At 32.3% G+C, this 25,117-nt stretch overlaps 2 protein-coding genes across 2 annotated transcripts; both read left to right on the forward strand.

Moving 5' to 3' along the window:
- The first annotated feature begins 13 nt into the window (after positions 1 to 13).
- LOC114733044 (pentatricopeptide repeat-containing protein At3g53170) lies at positions 14 to 4,194 on the forward strand. Its single transcript, XM_028920455.1, has 5 exons — positions 14 to 423; positions 1,349 to 2,444; positions 2,898 to 3,013; positions 3,189 to 3,582; positions 3,670 to 4,194. Exons 1-3 carry the CDS (start codon positions 79 to 81, stop codon positions 2,918 to 2,920), a joined length of 1,464 nt encoding a protein of 487 aa, XP_028776288.1. The 5' UTR covers positions 14 to 78; the 3' UTR covers positions 2,921 to 3,013; positions 3,189 to 3,582; positions 3,670 to 4,194.
- On the forward strand, positions 3,996 to 24,920 carry LOC114733091 (polyamine oxidase 1-like). Its single transcript, XM_028920496.1, has 10 exons — positions 3,996 to 4,059; positions 17,096 to 17,345; positions 17,886 to 18,002; positions 18,115 to 18,176; positions 18,572 to 18,726; positions 20,242 to 20,385; positions 21,897 to 22,046; positions 23,225 to 23,482; positions 24,206 to 24,287; positions 24,371 to 24,920. The coding sequence occupies exons 1-10, from the start codon at positions 3,996 to 3,998 to the stop codon at positions 24,577 to 24,579; spliced, it is 1,491 nt and encodes a 496-aa protein (XP_028776329.1). The 3' UTR covers positions 24,580 to 24,920.
- Positions 24,921 to 25,117: the final 197 nt, after the last annotated feature.

The raw sequence follows: 25,117 nt of genomic DNA on the forward strand, positions 1-25,117 counted from the left end.
CCCTCAAAGCCGTATGCTACGCTCGTTTTCGTCTTCCTCAGGAGGGAACTTGGTTCTCCCCTCTCCCCGCAAATTGCAATGGAACTTCTTCGCCTTGTGGAGCCCAGTCACTTGTGCTGGTCATCTTTCTTCAACTCATTGCCCGCTACTCATTCCGCGAATGTCCTGAATGAGAAACCTCGCAACACTCGAAAGCTACGTCGTTTCCATGTTCAGTCATCGAAACAATGCTCCAATCCCGAGTCCTCTGGGCTCCAGAAGGACACCAGGAAGGACTTGTCTCGGATTCTCAGAACGGAAGCTGCTATTAGGGGTATTGAGAATAAGGCTAATGCAAAGAAGTACAAACAGCTATGGCCCAAGGCCGTTCTGGAAGCTTTGGATGAAGCTATCAAAGAAATTCGCTGGGAAGCTGCTCTGAAGGTTCGTGGTGCTTCTTTTTGTTTCACGTTTCATTATAACTTGTTGGTGACACCATTGGCTTCACAGTCTGTTGGTTCTTTATATTGCTTCTGTTACTGTTAGATGCATTTAATTGGATCAGAAATGGGGGCAGAACGTGATTCATGAATACTATGATTATTGAATGTGTGGTTGGGGACATCTAAGACCAAAAAGTTCAGTGAACTTCGCTGGGATATAGAGTTCCTGTTGTTAGGATGTTGTGTGTCTGTTTTAAAGGCTTTAGTTGAGTTCTGATACGAAAATGTAGCGAGTCATTGAATATATATTGGATACAGTTTGGATCATTTTACTCATCAGAAAAATCTTATATTTGTGAGAAAGAGTTGACCTTTATCTCAATGCCATGGGCTTTATTAGTCTGTCCAATTCCTATCTTTCTTTCTCATCTTCGATTCAGTTAATTCTTCTTTCCAGTCTTTTCATTTCTTTCCTTCTTCATTTCGTTTCTTTGATTTTGATGTGATAATTGAAGTAACAGTGGTATTCATTGCATCTGTTGACTTTCGATATATTGTTATCTACTATATCGGTTTATTCTATTTTTTCCTTGCGATTGGCAATTCAGTGCAATAATGATGAAAAATTTAAGACAAAAAAAGATGAAGAAGAAAGGAGCATGCTTATTCTTATTGGTTCAATTGCCTATTTGTATTTTTTATCATGGTTCATGCTCCCTATCATATTTTTTATGGTTTGTTATAGAGTGTTGTAAACTGCTTGGCTTCTTAAGATTGCTTTGGGATCACTACTCTGTAAGTGTCAGAAACTTAAAATTGCTGCCACTGTGGGAGGCACGGATGTCAATACTACTTCTGGCGCATAAAATTTAGATGGGAATAACTTAGGCCTTAAGATATATCTTGAAGAGATTTCCCTTTTGCAGATTTTTGCTCTTCTTCGTAAGCAACTTTGGTATGAACCAAGATGCCAGACATACACAAAATTGTTGATGATGCTAGGCAAGTGCAGAAAACCGGAGGAAGCAAGCCTGCTATTCGAGGTCATGTTGTCTGAAGGGCTTAAACCTACTATTGATGTCTACACTGCTCTTGTAAGTGCTTATGCTCAAAGCGGTCTCCTTCACAAGGCTTTTGATTTAGTCGAAGATATGAAATCAGTCACTGATTGCAAGCCTGATATATATACATATTCCATTCTTCTCAATAGTTGCACAAAACACCGTCGGTTTGATTTGATTGAGCACATTCTTGCTGAAATGTCATATCTGGGCATTGAAAATAATAACGTGATATACAATACCATTATTGATGGATATGGAAAGGTTGGTATGTTTGAACAGATGGAGTATTCTCTGACAAATATGATTGAAATTGGCAACTGCCAACCGGATGTTTTTACATTGAATTCCTTGGTTGGAGCATATGGAAATAGTGGCCAAATTGAGAATATGGAGAAGTGGTATGAGGAATTTCAGCTAATGGGAATTAAACCAGACATAAAGACATTCAATATTATGATAAGGTCATATGGTAAAGCAGGCCTCTATGATAAGATGAAGTCTGTCACGGGTTTCATGGAAAAGAGGTTTTTCTCTCCAACAGTTGTAACCTATAATACAATAATTGAGGTGTTTGGAAAGGCTGGAGAAATTGACAAGATGGATAGGTACTTTAAGAAAATGAAGCATCTAGGAGTGAAGCCTAATTCTATAACCTATTGCTCTCTGGTCAATGCATACAGTAAAGCTGGGTGCATGGAAAAAGTTGACTCAATCATGAGGCAAGTGGAAAATTCTGATGCAGTGTTGGACACTCCGTTCTTCAATTGCATAATTAGTGCCTATGGTCGGGCTGGTGACTTAAATAAAATGGGCGAGTTATTCTTGTCAATGAGAGAAAGAAAATGTGAGCCTGATACCATCACTTTTGCTAGCATGATACAAGCTTATAATAGACAAGGCATGACAGAGGCTGCTCAGAAGTTAGAAAACATGATGATTACTGCCAAAGATGGCTTTGGTATGTTAAAAGTTTGTTACTTTTCATTGCTTAAATTATTTTCTCTTTCTTTCTTTTTCCTTTTGCCTATTGTTTTGGGAGAATGTGTCTCATCTAGTTGCCAATCTTTCTCTTCCTTGCCTGACTGTGCATCTATTTATGCTTGACAAGATTTGGTATCTGTTCCTTTTAACAATTTCATTGCTAGTTCCTGCGGTACCAGTAATCCTTTCCATTATAAAGGAAGTAGGCAACAGATGTTGCCAGTTCCTAAATATGGCCTTATCTCTTTTTCAGGGCTTTGGTTGATTATCCAGTCAGGTTTTAATTTCATTTCTATAGACACCGACAAATTTTTTTTTGAATCATGAGATTCCCTAAACAAACCATTCACGGGATAAAATTTTTGTTATATTTGTTGCTGTCCCATTTTTAATACAGATCCTCAACTTCTCCTTGTGAAACTTTTACCAGGCACTAAGTTGATCAGAGGCTAACGTGTTCAATTTGATGGAAGAATTACTTCACAATTCTATACTGCACATGTTCCATGATGACCTGAACTGCAAAAGATTTGAGAATACTAACAGGTAAGCATAGATTTGTCAGAATGGCGTGGTCATTTCGGAGAAATTTTTTTCCCAATTTATCAAGTATATCATTATTATAATAGGAGAAAAACTTTTCCAATTAACTTGGTATCTGAAATCATATGTTTCAGTTTTCAAGTTATTTCTTGACTGGATATCTCTGTTATTGTAATAGGATAATCTGTCCGTGAATGTGCAAGACTTTGTGATCTACATAGCACCAGATTTAGTCGCTAATGTACCTAACTTCCATCAAGATTGATTACATAGCTCTAGTGAAGCTGACTGAAAATTGAACCTGGAAGACGATAAGTATTGTTGATGTGAAGTGGCTACACCAGTTCATGGATGCTTTGTTGCCTTTCCTGAACCCACTGAGCCCTGCTGTTCCTTATTTAGCAAGAGGAATTAGTTTCCTATGACCTGATATAGCATTGAGCTTCATGGAAAGAGCCATCTGCCTCATCCATCGACTTAGTTTGCCAAAAATTGAACTGTGCTATTTCTGCAGGGAATCTATCTTACAACAACTCGAATATTAAACTCGTATCACATTAACTAGAAGCCATGTTAGTTCTTCCAGCTGGTGCTCATTCTTATATTAGATCTCAGTTGAACAAGTCGTTAAGAGCTCTGATTAAAAATCTCTTTTGCAGACCTGAATATTATGTTCAAGGCATCACAGAAAGCTGATGAAATCATCTGCTACAACACAAGATTTATGTACAGAAAATTGCATCTTATTTCCTATAAATGCATAGGGATTCAGGAGCCTAATTTGTGAATAAAAGAATAGCCATGCCTCGATTATTTTCTTTTGTTCCTTTCTTTTCCCTGGTGCATTGATTCATCTCGCTGTTGGTCCGCTGGTCATTGCGTGGAGCAATTTCGTTATTGGGGGAAACAAACGTCCCTGACAAGAACTGGGGCAGGCCGACAGGGGAAGGTGGCCCAAATATCTTTGAAGATGATAACTATTTATATGGTTGAAGATTTTGAGCAGCTCTTTTGTTTTGGTGCTGTTGGGCCTCAAGTTGGACTTCAATGTAATACAAGTATTCCCCCTATGCCAAAATTCCTCCTGAAGGAAAAATTTAACGCATTGTTCTCAATTTACAGCTGTAGCCTGTAAGGGAGTTGAACGTGTGTTTATGAATAAAGTTTGGTTGTTTTTTTAAATAGTTTATGGATGGGTGTCACTAAAATGAATTGGTTTTTGCTTAACTGCTCACACGTCACGAAAGTAAAAGAGGCTCAATAGTTTTGGTTCCGAACTAACAAAACAACGGTATGGACTTGAAGCATCCAAATTCAATATTAAATGTAAAATCTATAGCAAATTGTATTTTTTTTTCACAGATTATGAAAAATATGGCTTATCATAAACTATATTCAATATGCTACTTATTGTGTAGTGGCCAATTATTATGTCATATATCATTACCAGGATAATGTTTTTTTCTTGTAAAAAAATTGAGATTAACGGTACATGCTTCTTTTGTTTTTTTTGTTTTTACTTTGGGCCTCAACTTTTTTTAAAATTTATTTCGTTTAATTTTGCAGACTAAACGAAACCATAGAATTATTTATCCTATCTGCTAGACTGCTATACTCAACATTTTCTGGGTTTTTGGCCCAAAAAAGTTTTTGCTGGTTTTGTTTGCTCACGCTAACGTAACAATTTGAATGTAAAACAAATGGGATTAAGTTTAACAGAAGGGGTTAGTTCCTCACAATATGATAAATTAAAGTTCGAATTCCCGTTAAAAAATTGTATATATTTAATGCCTTATAGTGATTTGAATATGATTACTTTCAGTAAGAAATCACATGTAATTAGCCAACAAAACAGAAAATAATGCTCTGGAACGCTCTGGTCCTTCTTACCACTGTCTGGTCCAAATTCCAAACGTTCTAGATTTCTTCAATTAATTATGGAAGAATTAGGGTGGCGAAGTTGCAGCGGAGTTGCCTCGGTTTGAAATGGTAAGAGTGAAAGGAATCAAATTGGAAGCAGAAACAGGCTTTTTAAGTTGAACTATGAATGGACTTTACAAACTCAGTGGGTCGTTAAAGCAACAGTGTCCCACCAAATCATTGGGTTCAATTAATCTGAGTCTTAGACTTGAACTGCTTCAAACTCCAGAATTGACACCACTATGACCTAATCCACAATTAAGCCCTTAAATTAGGTGAGGTAAATTCTCTTCTCATTAGTTGAACCGTTCAAGTTTGATTCTTTTAGAGGACGTCATAAGAGAGAATTTTTTAATCTGCTGATTTGGTATATACTTGTCATAAAATGATTTAAGTTTTTCTAGCAACAATTGTTATTTCAAACGATTCGGTGTTTAATTTTATCATTAAGATTTGATCTAAACGGTTGAGAAATGATAAACAAGTATTATTGGGTTGATACTTATTGAAGAGAAAACGAAGTTTTGTTTCGTTAGGCGAACAGCTAACCAGATGTCTATACGACCATAATTAATACTCCTCCGGTCCTAAATATAAGACCATTATACTAGAACCGGAGGAGTAATACTAATAAATGCAATGAAAAATGTTATTACCCTTCGATACGTAATATAAAAACTAGTTAAATAATGATTTGAATAGATTAAGTAAAATAAATAAATAAATAATGATAAATATGACTTGATCTTCCTAAAATATTTATGTGTAGCGTAACATTAGATTGTACTCTTCCGGTCCTAAATATAAGACCCTTATACACACTACAAAAATAATCTTATATTCAGGACCGGAGGAGTATATCAATTTATAATTGAGTAAATTAGTTTGAAAAAATAATGAAAATGAAAGATAAAGTGAATTAATGTTTTACATTTAGTACTGCCTCTAGTTATAGTTATAAGATCTTGTTTGTAGTCTACAAACAAGATCTTATAATTATAACCAGAGGTAATATCAAATTCAATCTCAACTAACTCATATGTCAAGCACGGAGGGTACGTGGACGTATCTTCAAAGAAAATAATCAATTGATACTAATTTTCAATAAATGACAACAAAATTAGTAATCATGTGAAAGAGTTGGGTTGACCCAGTTTGACCTCCGACGTAGGGCAAGCGCGAGAAACTTCTGATGTAATGGAGTGATCATGATTCAGTAGAAGAGGCAGGGGAATGTGTGCGCGTATTTTCAACCAAAGAAAGACCGACCTTTGAAACTAAACCGCAAAGACTATAGTGCTGCGTGCCTTTCACGTGACAACACATTTATCCACTTCTTATCTTCAGTCCAATGTTGTCGGATCATCATCATGCTTTAATGCAAAGCCAAGTCACTTCTCAGCAGACGCGGAATCAGGGCATTGAAAAGTTAGATACATTTATATTAGTGAATTTAATTTCATGGTTCTAAAATTCAATCCAATTCACAATGTAGTTTGATTAGAAACACTATCGGATACTAAATATAGATACTTATTTTAGAAAGTATTCAAACCCCTGATTCACCACGACCCCAATCCATATTGATTCAAACTAGTGTACCGGCTAATCTCTTAACTAGTTTAGTAAGAGTTTTGAATAGATTAATTGAGTGGGATTTTATGTTTTTTCCTCTCCCTATTGAGTTTTAAACAACATCCTTTTGAGTTAAAAAGAAAAATGAATTTCACTGACAAAAAAAGAAAAAAAAATAACTCATGAAAAGTTTGTGATTTTTTTTTTTCAAAAGTTTAAAAATAGAAGAAAGAGACCTGTATACTTCTAATAATATTTGTGAAAAATCTGTTTTGTAAAACGTAGGAGTATCGTTTACGCTAAGTTTTTGTAAAATTTGAGTATAAATTTTTTTAATTCAAAATTATTAATTACAAATTTTTTAATGAAACAAAAAAGGTTGATTTTGACGGTATGCCTTGTCTTTTTAGTTTTGTTGCCTTTGCGGCTGATAATCAATTTGCAAGTTTGATCATATTTTGTGGAGAGTGACAATTCTGGCGTCTGTCAGAGACTCAAAAAGAAGCTCTTTAAACTATTATTCATAAATCATTACCTATATTTCTTCATCGGCTTTTTCAAAAGTATAAACCTTAAGAACATCGATTGACCCGTCACATTTTGTTTCACTAAATTTCTTCGAAAAATCCTTTTTTTAACGAAAGAAGACTAGCATCGGAAGATTACGACTAGATTGGGTAAAATATAAATAATACCACTTTCAGTCCTTAATATAAAAGTTAGTTGACTAATTTGAGTAAATTAAGAAAACTAGTTAAGTTAGTTATTTGTAATAAATAGGTATTATCTTTCCTAAAATATCTTTGGTAATCAAGTATATTAGCTAGAACTATAATTATTACAAGGACTATTTAAAAAAATAGATAAATATGAGAGTTAAAATGAATTAAGATCTTATATTTATAAGCAAAATAAAAATCAAACGAGCTTTTATATTAATGACCAAAAGTGTGTGTCATTACAATTTACAAAGGGGAAGCAATTTCAATTGGGTTATTATAAATGACCAAAAGTGTGTGTCATTACAAAAGTGTGTATCATTACAATTAATTGAGTAATGACAGATAAAAACTAACTCTCTCGTTCCCTCCATCCATATGTTGTTGTCATCTACCTTTAAAAAAAAAAAACTCTTCTTTTTGCATTTGTTATAATAAATGATCCAACATCAAAGTGGGTTTGTTTGAAATGATGATTAATTGGATCATGATTTTTAATGCACGAAATAAATATATAAAAGAATTTTGTTTCCATTTACATGAATATATAACTCGCTCTAAAAAGGTGAATTACCTTCTGTGTGGATGTTCAAGATCAGCAGGCAGGAATATGAGATACACTTCCTATTCCAACAAGTGTTGAGTGAGAAAAACTCCAAAAACCAAAAATCATAAATGCAATAATGACCAATGAAAAAAGAAGAAGAAGAAGAAGTTAAATCCATTGTATCTTGTTTCAATGATAAACCCCGTTCTTTTTTTTATTTTTCTGTACATTATTTCAACAGAAAAAGCTGCAAGCAGGCTGTGTTAGAACTTTCCATATCATATTAAAAAGAGTCCAACTCACTATAATTATTTGTTCATTATTATTTTCAAATGCCATGATGAGTTTAGGGAAAAAAGAATTAAGTTTACTGTGTGAATAGAACACGGTTTTAGCATAATATTTGTATTTATATCGCTTTCACTTGTAGGACAAGTTCCCACACATGTTCTTCACGAATCATCACTATCCAACCAAAGCTACTTGTTTGAAGGAAACACGGTTTTGCATTTATAATTAATTATTAGTTTCGCTTTCACTTTTCAAGCATGCTTAATTAATAATTAAGCACTTTAATTATTTCCCCCCTTTTTTCACAAACCTCAGATTGTGTGAAAGGAATTACACGGATTTGAATAAGTTTCCACACAAACTTTGATTCTTTAGTGATATTATCTCCGGTTCTAATTATAGGATTTTGTTTATAAACTATAAACGAGATTTTATAATTAGAATTAAAGATAATATATAATATCAGAGTCGTTTTTTTTTTTGCTAACATATTAGAGTCGCTTTTGAAATAAAAGTTTCTAAATTCAGTAGTTTTATACAATCAGAATGATATGAATTATATTATTGCTTTTGCTTAAAGAATAAGAACTTGGAGGATTGAATTTCTTCACGAACCTAGCTAGCTTGTGACTCTAAGATTTGGCAATTGCATATATAGAATCTCTATGTGCAGATGTGCATATGGGAAGCTATGGGTAGTTTGAAGCATCTCCAAGATAAACTTCTTAGCTTCGATCATAAAGTTTATCTATATCATTATCAATGTTATTTAAGTATGGCTTGAAATTTTTATGATTCCTTGACAACTTATTTACCATTTAAATTTAATACAATAAAATCCATTTTTTTCAAAATTGTTTGTGAATAATATATGATATTTAATCAAGTAATTTAAATTTTATTTAATAATTTTAATTAGAAAAACTTAAAATAATTTTTAAAACTATATTTTCTTTTTATGATGGTTCTTATGAAAAGGGCTAGCCCCACTTACTGAAAAAGGTGTTCAGGTTAAGCGTTCCACGATGCTTTGAATAGGTCTCCCCATGTCCTTAAGAAAAAGACTTAAAATTAGTTGAAGATTGTAATTTTTTTTACATTTAAAGCTTGTTTATATTTATATAATTACTGAAAGAGTAAAATTAAAGTGAAAACTAATAAAATATTGAAAAAGAAATTCAAAAAAATTAATCTATAGATATAGAATCTGAGAGAAAACTATGCATATTATTTATGAATATAAATTTTATATTTTATATTGAAAAAAATGTAGACCATGTGAGGCACAAAATTTAAGATATGCTAATTATATAGCTCATAAACAATATGATTACAGATTTGATGAAAATTGTAGAGAATGATTAGGTTTCTTCAAAAGCAGATCACTTAATTTTTTATTTTATTTTTTTTGCAATTTGAAAACTGTGTTGTCACCTATCCACTTTTCCAAGCTTCCCTCCTTTCATTTTCCAGACATCAAATCACTTTCCCAACTTGGATTTGGAATTCTAAGCAATGCATGGAATCATCATCAGAGGACAATGGAACTGATTCTAACAAGAAAATATTGTTTATATCTCAATTTATGATACACTTCTCAGACATAGAATTATTCATCTTCTTAATTATTTGGCTGATGTCTGAACAGAGTGGGTGAATAAGTGGCTTATTTAGAGTACTAGAAAGATATAACAAAAATCATATAAACAATAGTTTGAGATTTTATATCAAGAAATAATATCAAACAACTTAAATTGAAATCGAAAAGTTTAATTAGATGGATAATTAACATAAGGTTGGTAAAAAAAAAAAAGGACAATATAAGATTTATGGCATCTCATCGTAAGTTCATGAGTTGAGTTCTTATAGTTATTTTAATTAGAGTGAATTAATTCAGATTTATAGTCTCACAATTATGAGATATGAGTCGCATTCTTTTTATTTTTTTTAATAACTCAGAGTATTCTTAAATCATTTTGGGTTTGAGAGTAATCTGTGTCAGGCCGATAGTGTTAAGGTTAAAGCCTTCATGACAAATGCACTTCTTGAGATTCAAACTTATGTTATCCTCCTCACGGAGTTGATACTGCTTACTATTCTAACTAACAACTTGTTACTTATAAGTTGCATTTTTATTAATTAGATAATCTTTTATTGGCTGCTCTATATAACTTTTTAATTTCATTTTTGATTAAGTGACGTGATGAGAAATTAAAAACAAGTGATACACAAGAAGATTGGATCTACCTCTATGGAATTTTATCTGAAAATTAATTGGTATATGGCAGGCAAAATCAACATTAAAATACCTGGATAGACAAATTTGGATGGATAAGAAATCATCCTTATAGATGAAGCTATCCAGACCCAACGATAATAACGAACTTTCAAAATCATATGTTGGAACTGATTTCTCTGTTGGTTTCAACATGGAATATAATTCATTAACATTCTTCGAATTTTCGGGAAAAAAAGTGAGCAAGTATCTTATAGGAAATTACAAATTAGGATTTAATTTGATGTAACATCTTTTTTTTTTATGATAAAGCAGAAAGAATAATACTACTTCTAGTCCTTAACATAAGAGTCAGTTCACTAATTTGAATAGATTAAGGAAACAATTAAATTAATTATTTGTAATAAATATATATTATCTTTCCTAAAATATCCATGCTAATCAAGTGTGTTGGCTAGAATTATCATTACTACAAGGATTACCTTTAAAAAAAAGGGATAAATATGATATATAAAGTGAATTATGGTCTTATATTTATGACTAAATTAAAAATCATACTAGCTTTTATATTGATGACTGGAAGTGGTATTATATTATATTAGCAGTATTTATTTTCACCTTCCCATATGTGAAATATCTTATCATAAATAGTCCTATAACCCAAGGGCTTGCAAGTGGATTAGCAACTTGTTATAAAAAAAAACAACAGATTATTAACACTCCACAGATAAATAATTATGCCTCTTAATTCAGTTGATTTGGTACTATAAAATATTATCATCCACATCATCATGATGAAAGGAGGATTATGCTTTTTGTTATCATTCTTATTATATTAACTGTGTTTTATAATTATTACTGGACAATATACATTTATGTATAATCCCTTTTGAAATAAAATCATAGAGATTTCTATTGTTGCAATTATTTTTATTTTGTTTTTATTCCGTTCTTTTTTTTTTTGACCAAGTTATTCCGTTCTAATATATTTCAAAGGGATACATAAATAAAGCGTGCCAAACAAAAAAGTGGAGTTAGGATAGATAAATTAATGCTTACTGATTATTCACCTTAACAATTTTAAAAAATAAAAATAATTCCAATATTTATTACTTGTAAATATTGTTATTTATTATATTTATACTGATACTGATTTTTGTATATATCCGGATTCTTTAGCTGGATGGATGAGAGGAAGCAGCTTCCCTACAAATTACGAGAAATTCTGTCAAAAGAGTGTTCCCAACTTCACAGCCTACCAAACACACAGCTCTATCTTCTACTTTTCTTTTTTGGGGCAACTATTACAATAAATATAAAACATAAGAAAAATTTCTAGTGATTTCTGTAAGTAATTCATTTTATTTTAAGCCAACATTTTATTTTTTTCCTTTTAATTTCAATCTTTTTCCACACTACAGTATTTTTATTTTATGATACGACCCTACAATTATTTTATTTCGTTAACAGTATTCCACATATTTTATCAGAGTTTAAATATTAAAAGAATTGTCACAATACTCAATAACTTTTTTTAGTTATTTACTTCGTCTCGCTCGGGAAAAAAAATTAAAAATTCACTAATCATTAAATGGAATTATAAATGCCTTTTTGGCCAAAAAAAAATTATAAATGCGTTGAATGAGGTCTGCTCATGTTTTTCTGAGCATATGGTATAATTGAATTTGATCCCGATTAGTTTTTCTTTTGAATTTTAAATGCAATTTTATATAAAATAAATCAAAGAATTGGACCTATACGGAGGGAAAATAACATTTACCAAAATATTAAATTAAAATAGTTAGGTTTCGAGAAAAAATATTAAAAAAAATTATTGTAAATATCGATTTAGGCAATTACAGATACAAATTCCAGTTACAAACTGAGAGTTACATTTATAACTTAAATGTCTTACTTTTAATTGGACCACCTGAATTTACAATTCTTTTGATTGATATTTACAATCCATTTTTTTTAAGAAAAATTTATTACGAACGTAACTATCATTATCCCCTCTTTTAAAACTTAACCGGGTTCTCCATCAGTCCTAAATATAATCTTAAATTCTTAATCATCCTCTAAGAGGACACGTATATGACATGATAATTCACTAATCAGTATCAATAATAATATAATTAATAAAAGATGTGGGCCTAATGAGATAATATCATAATTAATCTATTGAATAATTAACAATAGTTGGGCTAGATCAGTTTGTTTCACATGTATAATCACAGAGATATTACTGGGAATGCTCCCTGGAAAATCTATGCCTCAAAAAGAAAGGCAATAATAGATGCATGGGACCATTGTTATAAATAATAAAAAATTATGGCAGGGGCTATTAGATCGAGGATGCCAAGGTTAATTAAAAAGATGCATAATTAAATACATAAGTAATTAATATGATAATTAAGTACTATTTTATTATCTAATTCAATCAGCTTCTAAGAAGAATCCGTGAATATATTAAATACTTAAATTTACTGTTAACTTGATTCATGGGACAATAAATTAACATGATTTAAAATCATTTGTCATTTCAAGGATAGACCAAATCTCTGATTGCCCATAGGTTCATTTCAAATCCTCTCTTTACTATGTAACAACATTGTCATCTTGTTTTTCTCAAAGATTTGGATCCAATATTCAGTCACTGCACTGATTTTGTTGGATTATATTCACAAACATTTCAATTAGAAATGAAAGATGTTCATGAACATGAGTGAAAGTCATGTTGTGTTCTTAAGGAAAATTACGATTGGAGATTTGATGTTAAATTTTAATATTTAATTAACGAACTTCAGAATATAGTATTATTTTCAAACATCAAAACTATTAATGAAATATTTTAATATAAGATTATTAAAAATTTATAATTTTTTCAAGAGGATATGAACTTATTTAAAGATCAATGAAATTATCTTAAAAATATTATGATTTCTCAATTATGTTAATCTAAATATTGTCATATTAACTTTCAGATGTAACTTTAGCTATCTGATTAGATCATATTTAAGTATTGTCGGACTTACTTGAAAGTAAAATTCGAAGAGATTTTTTTCATTCATATGCAATTGAACTTAAGACCATGCATTTAGGCGACCAAATTTTCTCTTATTTCTAGCTTTCTTAAATTTTGTGGACTCTAAACTTCATTTTTTAAATTTATGTTTGTCGATTTGATCATTGCTTCATGCATGTGATGTTACCCTTTAAAATAAAAATTGAGGGATACTATCTCCGGTCATGATTATAAAATCTAGTTTATAGACCACAAATTAGATCTTATAATTAAAACTGGAAATAATAAATTATTAGACAAGTCAAATTATAAATTTCAAAAAGTAAGTAAAGAAAAATAATTATGAGTAAGATTATTAATATTGTTACTTTGTTTTATGTCTAGCTTCCGTCGAAATATTGGTAAGTTTGCATGATTACATTATATTTTCAAAATTCATTTTTTTTATATTGTCCTTTCATTTCAATTTAGGACACTGTTGAGAAGATAGAAACATTTAAAAGACTTTGACATAACCTGCAAAATAACACATTGAATGGGAAATTGACTGCACATTGATGATTAGAATTCAAGGCACCTATACATGAAAATCTATTAAAAAAAGATGAGATATCGAGTAAATTGAGAGAATTATTAAAAAAAAGTTCTCTCATCATATTAATATTTTATATATATAATATTTAAAAAAAGACGTAATGTAGTAATGTTTATAAAATAAAAATAGTATGACTTACATGTGAAAACATACTTAGTACAATATAAATTTTGATCAAACTTGCTCATATAAATAACAAATTTCATGTTTTTGTTCTCCAAAGTTCTGTCTAATTTTATTTTTAAATAATTTTTGAAATTTATGCTTTATTAGAAAAACTACAACTTACAATTGGTGATGGGGGAAATTGGTCTTGCCTAATCGGAGTCTGTAACATATCTAATCAGTTGGTCACGAGTCACTTAAACAGGAATGGCTTAGTTTTCGGGCTTCCTTCCATAATAAAATTTAAATAATTAAAAATAGACTGCCACTATAAGGGGAAAAATTGCTAATTATATCGATAATTATCATAAACCTTTATATTATTTAATTTTCGTCTATCTATTGCATTATTAGTCAGGTTAATTAATTACAGGTGATGTTCTCTCATATTCACAAATCAAATATTCGTCATCTTATTATTTATTGGAGATGATATAAAAGTGAGTATGAACCTTTTTAGAGATAAAAATTGATTTGAAGGCATCATAAGGATTACCCAAAATAAATAATATTTTATGAATGGCATAAGACCTAGATATGATCTTCAGAAAATTTCCCTATAATTTCATTTTAATTTGCTAATTAGCGTCATGGTCTCTCCCCACCCCAAAAGGGGAAAAATGAGCTTACTTAGTCTCATATATATATATATATATATATATATAGTAATTAATACTTATTTGTTAAACTTGTCTTTGCAATTAATGCTTAAATGTGATTCTTTGTATTTTTTTCTTTTCATCACAACCTAATTCAATTAGGATAAAGTTGAAAAAAAATTCAATTTGCAACAGATTTAATGAATTATTTAATATTTCTCCATTTTAATAAATTAGTTAGAATGACTTATATCGTAGATCTCTTTCATTGATTAAGAGGGTATTCATGAACCAATATAATGACATATATTGTCAAGCTACATTGTTTTGTTAGCAAACTTGTATGCAAAAACAACAATTTCGTTGTAGTTGTCTCTGCGTCCTTCATCAAACATCGATCATCCAAAATCAAAGGTTTTGAAAAGGACCCAATTCTCTTTCAAATTTAACAAACAAACGAGTTTTTTTTTTTTGGTCAAAAGAAACAAACGAGTTTAATAATTCCGATCCTGTTGATATGTTTCAGTCTCATCAAATTCTTGTGGCCTTTTCAGCTTGCAAATCAAACTTGATTAGCGAGTCCAATTAGATTATTGGAAGCTAATTTTTTTTTATAGTTTAATTTATATACATTCTTTAATGAAAAAACACCAAGTATAGAAAGTCATAACAATATCATCAAGTACAATATTAAATACTACTTTTTGTCCATAATATAAGAGCTAAATAATTACTTTGAGGATATTAAAAATTAGTTAAATTGGTTATTAATTTGTTATAAATGTGTGTTGATTTTTTTAAACTATCTTTTTCAACAATGTTTATTGAATGATTGGAATTGGTAAGAACCCCTCACAATCATCAATAGAGATGTTTTGGAAAAAAAAAAAAAATAAATTGAGATCTTATATTTAAAATCAAATACAATTCCTAACTAGCTTTTTTTATAAATAAATAAGCCACATACATATATATATATATAGAGTCTCCAAGACTAGAGAAAGACGAATTGGTATATCCTCCAATGTTATGCAATGTGTCATATAATATACATGTAATATTGATATTTTACATTTAATTCTAATGGCAATCCGAATTTTTTTTTTTTTGAAAAATATGAAGATATACAAAGATGTTAAATGATTAGGTGTGATAGATCGAAAAGAATACTTTTAAAGGTATGGAGATACACAGAGATACTATAAAACTTAAAAGTAAATAAATAAAAAAATAATTATTTTTATAAATAAAAAGTACAACAAGATGGAAGATATCATAAAATCTTAAACTGACTAAATAATAATCACTTTTTATATAATTATAACTAACACAAAACAATTTATGCTTTTCATAAAATTTCTAGACAATAAATCAATGTTCAACTCATAATCTCTAGATTATGCAAAAATTACTTTTTTTTTTTTTTAAAGAAGGCCTTAAATCAACCGTTAATGTTGTTGAGTGCGATGGGGACAAAAATGATGTTTTGATGATCATATAGCAATGTGTCACGTACCATCCCCCTCCAAATGACAGAAACTATATACTTTAATTTATTTATTGATTAGGCTCAAATCCAAGAACTCATTTAAACATGATAGGTAGCATTCCCACTTTAATATGTTTTTGCGTGTGAACGCATACATAAAAATATTACTACTTTTCATTTTAAATATAAAATTTATTTTATAATGTAAATTATATTACAAAGTAACTCTTACATTTAGAGCGTGAGATAGTATTATTTTTAAACTAATTGCTTATTTAAGTAATTAGTGATTTATTATAGTAAGAGTAATTAATATAATCACTGACCAAAGAGAAAGAAAATGCCTCGTTGTAAATTTTATTAACGAAAAGAATTTGATAAATTTTTATGTATAAAAAAATTGATATTTTGCGAATTATTAATACTAGTCTGATTTAGGTTCTTCTCATTAATAATTTTTTAAAAATAAAATTTTTGATGAGAAGTTTTCTGTTTTCATTTTTTTGAAAAAATAATTCCTTTCATGAGTTCGGCCCAAAAGAAAGTTGTCTTCCGCCTCCCCACAACACATAAAAAAAAAAAAAAAAACCGTAATACTTTTCCTCTAGGCGGAAAGAAACTATATAAACCCAACTCCCGCTAGAGTTCTGCTTATCTAGCAACATAATCGCGCTCTCCAAACCCCCTCCCATATATATTTTCAAATCTCTCTCTCTCTCTCCCCTCCCCCGCTCTCCAATCTCTTCCTCACGTTTATGGATTCTCCTCTCGCCACTCCGTCATAATCGTCGGAGCTGGTGTATCCGGTAAGTACTGCCACCGCAACAGTTCTTTGCTTCCAAATATTCATATTCCGAATACACTTTTTCTGAAGTTCTCATCACGTAATTCTGATTCTTTTCCATTTTTGCTTGAAATGTTAAGGTATATGTGCGGCGAAAGTCTTGGCCGAGAATGGCGTAAAGGACCTGCTGATCCTCGAGGCTTCGGACCGTATCGGCGGTAGAATCCGGAAGGAAAATTTTGGAGGTCTGCCGGCGGAGCTTGGGGCCGGGTGGGTAGCTGGAGTTGGAGGCAGAGAGTCTAATCCTGTCTGGGAACTCGCTTGCAAATTAGGCCTCCGAACCTGCTTCTCCGACTATAGCAATGCGCGCTACAACATCTATGATCGCAGGTCTCTCGCAAACATTTCTTATTATTTTCTTTTTTAATGTTTTCAATCGATGGTGGAGGCGGAAGACACCGCCGTCGGGCAGGATTTTGTCTATCATGCGTCGTGGTGATAGACGAACCACCGACAGCGGTGATTAGTGTTATTTACACGCATTCCGCGGTGGCGCAATTCGGCACCGTTGTGTCGGATTGTTTGTTATATGCGGCATGAACCTCGATGCCGCCACACTAGCTTCGAGAACTGTTGCCACGAACGGCGGCGAATTTTTCAGTACTAGTTCGGTTGATATCCTATTTGAGTAAATATATATTTATGATTTTTTCGCCAGAAAAATATATTTATTAACACTTAATTAGTACCTTCAGTGTCGATTAAATAGTTCAGCGTAAAAATTATAGATTGATTAAATGTTCAGCCAAAAAATGCAACGAGTTTCAAATTTTGAGAGAGAAAAAGAAGTTATTTATTAACCATATATTTTTCTATTTATGCTTTACTCTGTTGGTGAATTTAATCCGAGTATGCCATAGCGAGTTGCAGTGGGAAGATCATTCCGAGCGGAATCGCTGCTGAATCGTACAAAAGGGCGGTGGACTCGGCAATTCAAAGTTTGAGGAATCAGGAACTTGGTGGCCATGAGACTCCTTCCACTCCTTCGTAAGTTCGTTATTTCCACCCGCGAAATCAACGTGCATCACTGTGGAGTTAGTTATACATTAATTTTTTTTTTCTAAAAAGTTATGTTCGCAACTTTCTCGCTTCTTGTTAGGATACCGAAGACGCCAATAGAGCTGGCCATTGATTTCATCCTCCATGATTTTGAAATGGCAGGTAAGCTCACATCACGCCTTATTGAATTTTTATTTTTCACAGTTTGTTTTTCCACGCAATAAAAGGGAAAAGCGTAGTCATCTCCGCCGGCTCAGCGGATAGTTTTTTTTTTTTTTTAAAAAATAATATTTGGAATCGTTTCGTGGTTATTCAAATCTTTAAGTAAAAAGTGAGTCCTGATGAATATATTATCTTGATGATTGATTAATTAAATAAAATAAATTAAACAATTTGAGTTAGCATGAATTTTTTTTAGTTTCTTCGTAAAGCTAAACGCGCCTCTCAGAGTAGTTGTGTTTCCTCCTTGTCCCTACCCTGTTTCAGTTCATCTGCGTGCTTTGCATTTTTCTCTTCTAGATTTAGAAACTTATAGTTAACTGACCATTTGAATGTAGAAGTGGAGCCTATATCTACATTCGTAGATTTCGGGGAGAGAGAATTCTTAGTTGCTGATGAGAGAGGATTTGAATATTTGCTATACAAATTGGCCGAAGATTTTCTCCACACTTCGCAGGGTAAAATCTTGGACAGTCGTCTCCAACTCAACAAGGTACTGTTCTGGGTGCTCGCCTCTTTCTGCTTGAATTTCGCTACGAAAGGAAATAGGACAAATTATGGCCTGGGTTGTTGTGAATGTGGCAAACTTTTGTGTACTAATTAATTACTAAATATTTTTAACTCATATTAATTTAATGAACAAAATTTTTACATACATTACACTAGCACATACCATAGATATGGTACCATAAAATTGTGTTTATTCAAGAACCACGAGCTTCCCAGCTCACCCGCCGCGTCCAGTACGGAGCTCAGGGCGGCGTTGGATTCTTTATATTTCCCACGGGAACATATAATCAAGATCTTAGTTTGTTTGCATGCGTTTGCACTGCGATCTCTTTTTGTTAATTTTAGTTAATTGAATTCGAGCGTCCCACCGCCCAATAGTTTACAGAAAATGACTTTTCAAAGATGTTATACTTTTGTTATTATATTTGCGATGTTTCTCTCTCTCTCTCTCTCGTGACGTTATGGTGTCAACTCAAACTTTTTCTTCAAGTTTCCCCCCACTATTTCCATTGAAAAATATACTCTGTGATGGACATACTTTGTTATAGTAACTTTTTTATGTGTTTGCGGATGATGGCATGCTTACGGTAATTATATTAATAATTAACAAAAAAGGAAAATGAGTGGGTCTATTATTGTTGTTGTTGTTATTATTATTATTATTATTATATTTGCGATGTTTTGTGGCAAGACCTTTCCAGCACAAAAGAAATGAAGAAGGACAATCCTCAGTAATCCAAGTAATGTTAAGCATATTTTGACAAAGAAAAAACATTTCACACGAGGCTATTCTAGCATAAGAGCAATTCGGCCATCAAGTATTATTTTTGGGGAAAAAAAACTACTCAATATTTTCATGTTTCATTCAACTTTTTCTTCACATTTATCTTTCCTTCTTGAATGGGGAAGAAGTTCGCATTTTTGGGTCTTCTTTACTTCTTGCTGTCTTCGACGAGAGACATTATATGTCTTCTTCCCAATACTGAAACATTGAGGACCCCACATGCAGGATAATTTGATCGGCAAATAATATCTTGAGCTCTATCTTTTAAGTCTTCATAAATTTGTAGGCCCCGAAGTCCCAGTTTAAATTTATGTTCCCCTGAACACTGTTTGAATTGACCCCATAGCATTAACTAAAGTTGTCAACTGTCAAGTCATTTCATCTCTCCAATAACATTAGGAAAGGCAGTGTTGTCAGTGTCCCCTTTTATTATGGTTACTTGATCAAAGATCAGAAGCTCATGGATGTAGGAAAATATAGATAATCGTTGTTACTCTAATGAATTTTTCTTGAATTCCTGAGTCCATATTAGACAGCAGAGATTTTCCAAGCTTCACTGTTCCGCATCACATCGGATTTTCTAGGCGTAGTTTTCTCTGCTGTATCTGCATCATCATCATCATCACTTCTTTTGAATTCAACATCCGATGAATTGGTACTGAGAATATTTTTTTTAGCACTGTGGAATTGATATTTTTATTTGGTTACGTGCAGGTCGTTCGGGAATTACATCATTCGAGGAGTGGCGTTACAGTAGTAACTGAGGATGGTTGTATTTATGAAGCAGATTACCTGATTCTGTCTGTCAGTATCGGCGTTCTTCAAAGCGACCTCATTGCGTTTAATCCACCCTTACCCGTATGTCTCCTCTATATTTGCTTGCTTGCCTCTCTTTCTCGTCTTTAATTACGCGGACAAATGGGCATAAATAATAATCCTTATGACTGGAATGCCTGGATCAAAAATATGTTTTATCTGGAAATAATACACGCACGCAAATTTATTCTAATTCAATGTACTATATATTTATAAAACTTGAGGTTTTAAATTAGAAACCTTGATGCTTTAGAGAGTAATTGAATTTCTAGCTGTCACTGCTTTAAAACTTGTGTTAAAATAATAATATTAATATTGTAATGTATCATATAAATGTTGAAATCAATAGCTAAGAATTAAGATATTGATCTCCTAGAAGAGCTGAAGCTTTCCCTATCAATGCCCTCGTAAAGAATCTAGCCACATCTAGCCATTCTATAATAAATGACTAACACATTACCAACAAGGTAGAATTTCTCACAGGGTGTTTTTTTTTGACCGATTCTATTTGGCATGACCTGTGTGGCGGGATCACGAATTTAAATGTCATAGGTTGAGAAAGTCAAAATATAGGGACAACAAGTTCTATATAAAACTTGAGCTTCCTGGTGTTGATGACGCAGGAAAACATATTTTCGATTTGTCTTCATGTGCAGAAACCAGCGGTTCCATGATCAAGTGTGTCTGTATTAAGCATAAATAGTATCATCATTGATGATTTACCGGCAGCCCTTTTGATTGGGTCACCACGTGGACGGAAGAGGTTTCCAATTGCATCTGGGGTCAGTAATGGCGATAGGTGCATCATACATGAATATGCTATAATTTATTTACCGTCATAAAATTTGTGGGGTTCTGCGTTTAGAGTATAATATGAAAACGTTACAGGGTAGCAGAGTGGGACTCCTTGTACTGGACAATACAGGAAACTTCGTCAATCTAAGCTTTGCTGTATATTTCCATATATATGGTTGTCAGATTCAGTATGACGGATTGAAGATCCGTGTACGGTACATGGTGAATAAAGTTAGGAGAGATTTGATAGGGAATTTACTCATTTAAAGATATATATACATATATATATAAAAGTTAAGTCAGTCATATATAAAGTATTAAACAAATCTATTTAAAGTAAAATTTTATATGAAAATGAATATTAAATATGCATCATATCTATTGGTAATTAAATTGATGTATGAGTGAATTTAATTGTCGTTCAAACATTTTAGCAGGATTAGTTTCTCTCAACTTGATCCGATAGGATGATGAGTGCAATGGATAAATTTGGTGTCTCTCGAGTTTGCTATCTGTGAATCATACGACAATAAACTTATCATCAGTCTAACGCTTAATGAGGTGTCCTTAAATCAATGAACTAGTTATAAACTATATTTAATGGATGCCGTCATTGAGACACTTTTGCCTGCCTTTTGAGCTAAGCGGATCGTCAAATATTATATTCTACCCTGTGAATAATAATTTTGTGGGGTTTTGTTATGTAGTATCATTCACTATTTCTGTTTTAATATGACTGAATGAATGATATGATGCAGAGGTGGAAATCGGAAGCCATAGAGAAACTGGATCTGATAGTGTACACCAAAATCTTTCTGAAGTTTCCGTATAAGTTTTGGCCAAGTGGACCCGAGAAGGAATTCTTCATCTATGCTCATGATCGGAGAGGTTACTACACATTTTGGCAGGTTCGCTTTTCAACCAACTACATCATGTTTATTATTTGTGTCATATTATGTTTGTTTTCTTCCGTTGAATATGAATTTTGTTTCTCATGTCAAATTGTTAAAAATGCCTGAACCTATTTGCTGCTCTGCTAACGCGAAGAAATTAGAGTCAACTCTTCTGAAAATTCGCCCATTTACTAGAACTAAATAGCTTAGGTTGAACTTTAATCATCAGCTGAAAGATTATTTCGGGCTTTTGCCCTTCAATATGCACAATTCTGGCTGTTCTTTATGATCCCTTCCTTTGTGTGCGTGTGCGTAATATAGTGCAGTCCTATTTTAAATATTTATAATGGTGAGCTCAATTCAAGGTGACTAGAATCCTCACATTTTGTGCAATCATTTTTTATTTAGCATAATCTTGATGCTTATTGGATCTAGCTTTGAGTAAATTTCAAACAGAGCTACGCAAGGAGTTTAAAGTTTGCACGAAGCTTCTCTTACCATTTTAAAATTCCACTTGGCCCGGATTCAACCTACTAAATCCAATCTCCAAAGGCAACAATTGACTATAGGTTCTCTTGTCTGGTGCGGAAAAATAGTTTTTAATTCTCTTGCTTGATCCCGCGGTTTACTATAGATGATCTACCTTGGTACCTGTTTCTTTAATGTGAAGTTGTAACTTGACCTTCAAGTCACACCATTAGAACTTAGAAGCATACTCCAATGAACTTATTATATCCGTGTAAGACAGATACATCTTTTCATTTCCGTTAAATAGTTCATTACACTTCTAATGCAACGTTGATACCTTGGAATTATATGTTACTGAGTTTCGTAATGGGAACGACTAACTTTTTCTAGCTATCATTGGTTTCTTGTTTGTACAGAATACTAATAACATACATATTTCAAATTATGAAAATGTCTATTAATTAATAGGAGAAAATTGGCTATGTTTGATGACCCAAAAACTTTGACCTGTTTGTGAATCATCTTATTTCAGTACAGTTTACCTGTTCCATTAATGTGATATCTATGCATTGATTTTGAACTTGAACTTCTACATTGACTGCACAATTTGTATGCGGGATGAGACTACTTTGCTCTTATTTTGGGCATTAAATTGTCTATAAATTTCTTAAATTTACTCATTAAAACTTTCCAATCTATCAGCTGACTTGCTCCTCTACATGCAGGACATGGAAAACGCATACCCTAACTCTAATGTCTTGGTAGTGACCCTAACAAATGAGGAATCAAAACGTGTTGAAGCCCAATCTGATAAAGAGACCTTGAAAGAAGCTATGGAGGTCCTCAGGGATATGTTTGGACCTGACATACCTGATGCCACTGATATACTTGTTCCCCGCTGGTGGAATAACAGGTTCCAGCGTTGCAGTTACAGCAATTATCCCATTGTCTCTAATAATAATCAACTTAATCACAGTATTAAGGTTTGTTTCTCTTCTAAATTTTCACATACTTCTTTAGTTTTTGTAGTGATATTGCTTCTAGGCGCATTCTGTCAAAATTTTCGTGGGATGCCCTCATGCTTGTCGTATATTCTGCTCCAATTGCATGTAAAGACAGACTTAAGATGATCAGCTTACTGGTGGCCATTGGTCTGTGCCTCTGTTAGAGTAGTCAAAAATATTTTTCAGCATTGTTTTCACACCTATAACACCATCCTTGTGAAAAGGAAATTTTTGCTTCTTTGAGTTTGCCTCGCCCATCGATTTAGTTTCTGAAATTTATACTTTATCAATCGGGTCTCTAGGGTTTCATAATCATACACAATTAGTCCTTCTGAACCATAATGACTAATTAAATGTGTATGGTTATCAAATTTTAGGGACTTGACTGATAAAATTTACATTTTAGGATCAAAAGTTTTATTATTCTCACCATTCCCATTACAGGCATTCTAAATTTTCCTCTCGTCCTAAATATAAAACCTATTTTGTAATGCAAATTTTACTATAATATGAGTCTTATATTTAAGACTGAAGAAGTAAATATTTAAAAAGAGTACAGTTGTCTGTGTATTCATTTGATTATTTCAGTTTAATTCTGAAACAAAAAGAAACTAGGAGAATCTCATTTAAGTTTCAAAATGAAACAGTGCTTAGGTTTTTGCACTTCCATTTGGTCTTATTTTGTCTCTCGACATGGTTCAGGCTCCAGTGGATCGCATTTACTTTACTGGAGAGCACACAAGTGAAAAATTTAACGGTTATGTCCATGGTGCTTACCTTGCAGGTACTTATTTCATTGTTTTCTATTTCAAGTTTTGCATTAATAATTACACGATCTCACTTTTAGAATGTTTGTAACTTGAGCAGGTATTGACACCAGTAAAGCATTACTAGAAGATATGAGGAAGGAGATTATGGAAAGAAAAAGTGAGAGCCAAACCCTATTTCTAGAACCCTTTATAGCATGTACAGAGAAACTAACTAACTTATCACAGCCAGACACGGTTTCTAGTCCCCACAAATGCGATATTCCTACTCAAAAATACCTTAGTCGCAAGGTTGAGGCCATATTATGATCATGGACCTGTTTATAAAGTCTAGTAATGTAGATGATGATGATGATGATGATGAGCTAAGCATGAAATCATCATGGCCCGGAGAGTCTTGGACGAAACATGATGACTAGGGAGATTTATTATTGCATGGTAGGTCTTAATCACAAGGAAATTCAGAGATTCGACTTTGATTTTGAAAAAGATAGGTAAATTAAGTCAAATAGGATGAGATATTGAATTACGTCTAGGACAAGTCTCATTAAAGGAAAAGAACCGTTTTTTTTCCCCCTTTCGCCAGAAAAAGCATTGTCTGATCTGACTACATGTTTATTTATAGTCGGCTTAATTTGATTCATTTTTGGTCCACACAACAATTATATAAATATATGCTATTGAGCGTGATGGCATGCCGGAAAAAAAATGCCTCGCTTATGCTCACTATAGACCAAGTCCCTGCTAGATGCAGGCTGGCACCAGGTTCACTCTGTTATTTTATGTCATAACTCATAAATTTGTTATACCATTTTTGAGTGTTGGAACTCGTAAGCTCATGCTCAAG

Source organism: Neltuma alba, unplaced genomic scaffold (assembly GCF_004799145.2).
Source record: "Neltuma alba isolate B1F8T4 unplaced genomic scaffold, ASM479914v2 tig00012964_pilon, whole genome shotgun sequence".
Lineage (NCBI taxonomy): Eukaryota > Viridiplantae > Streptophyta > Magnoliopsida > Fabales > Fabaceae > Neltuma > Neltuma alba.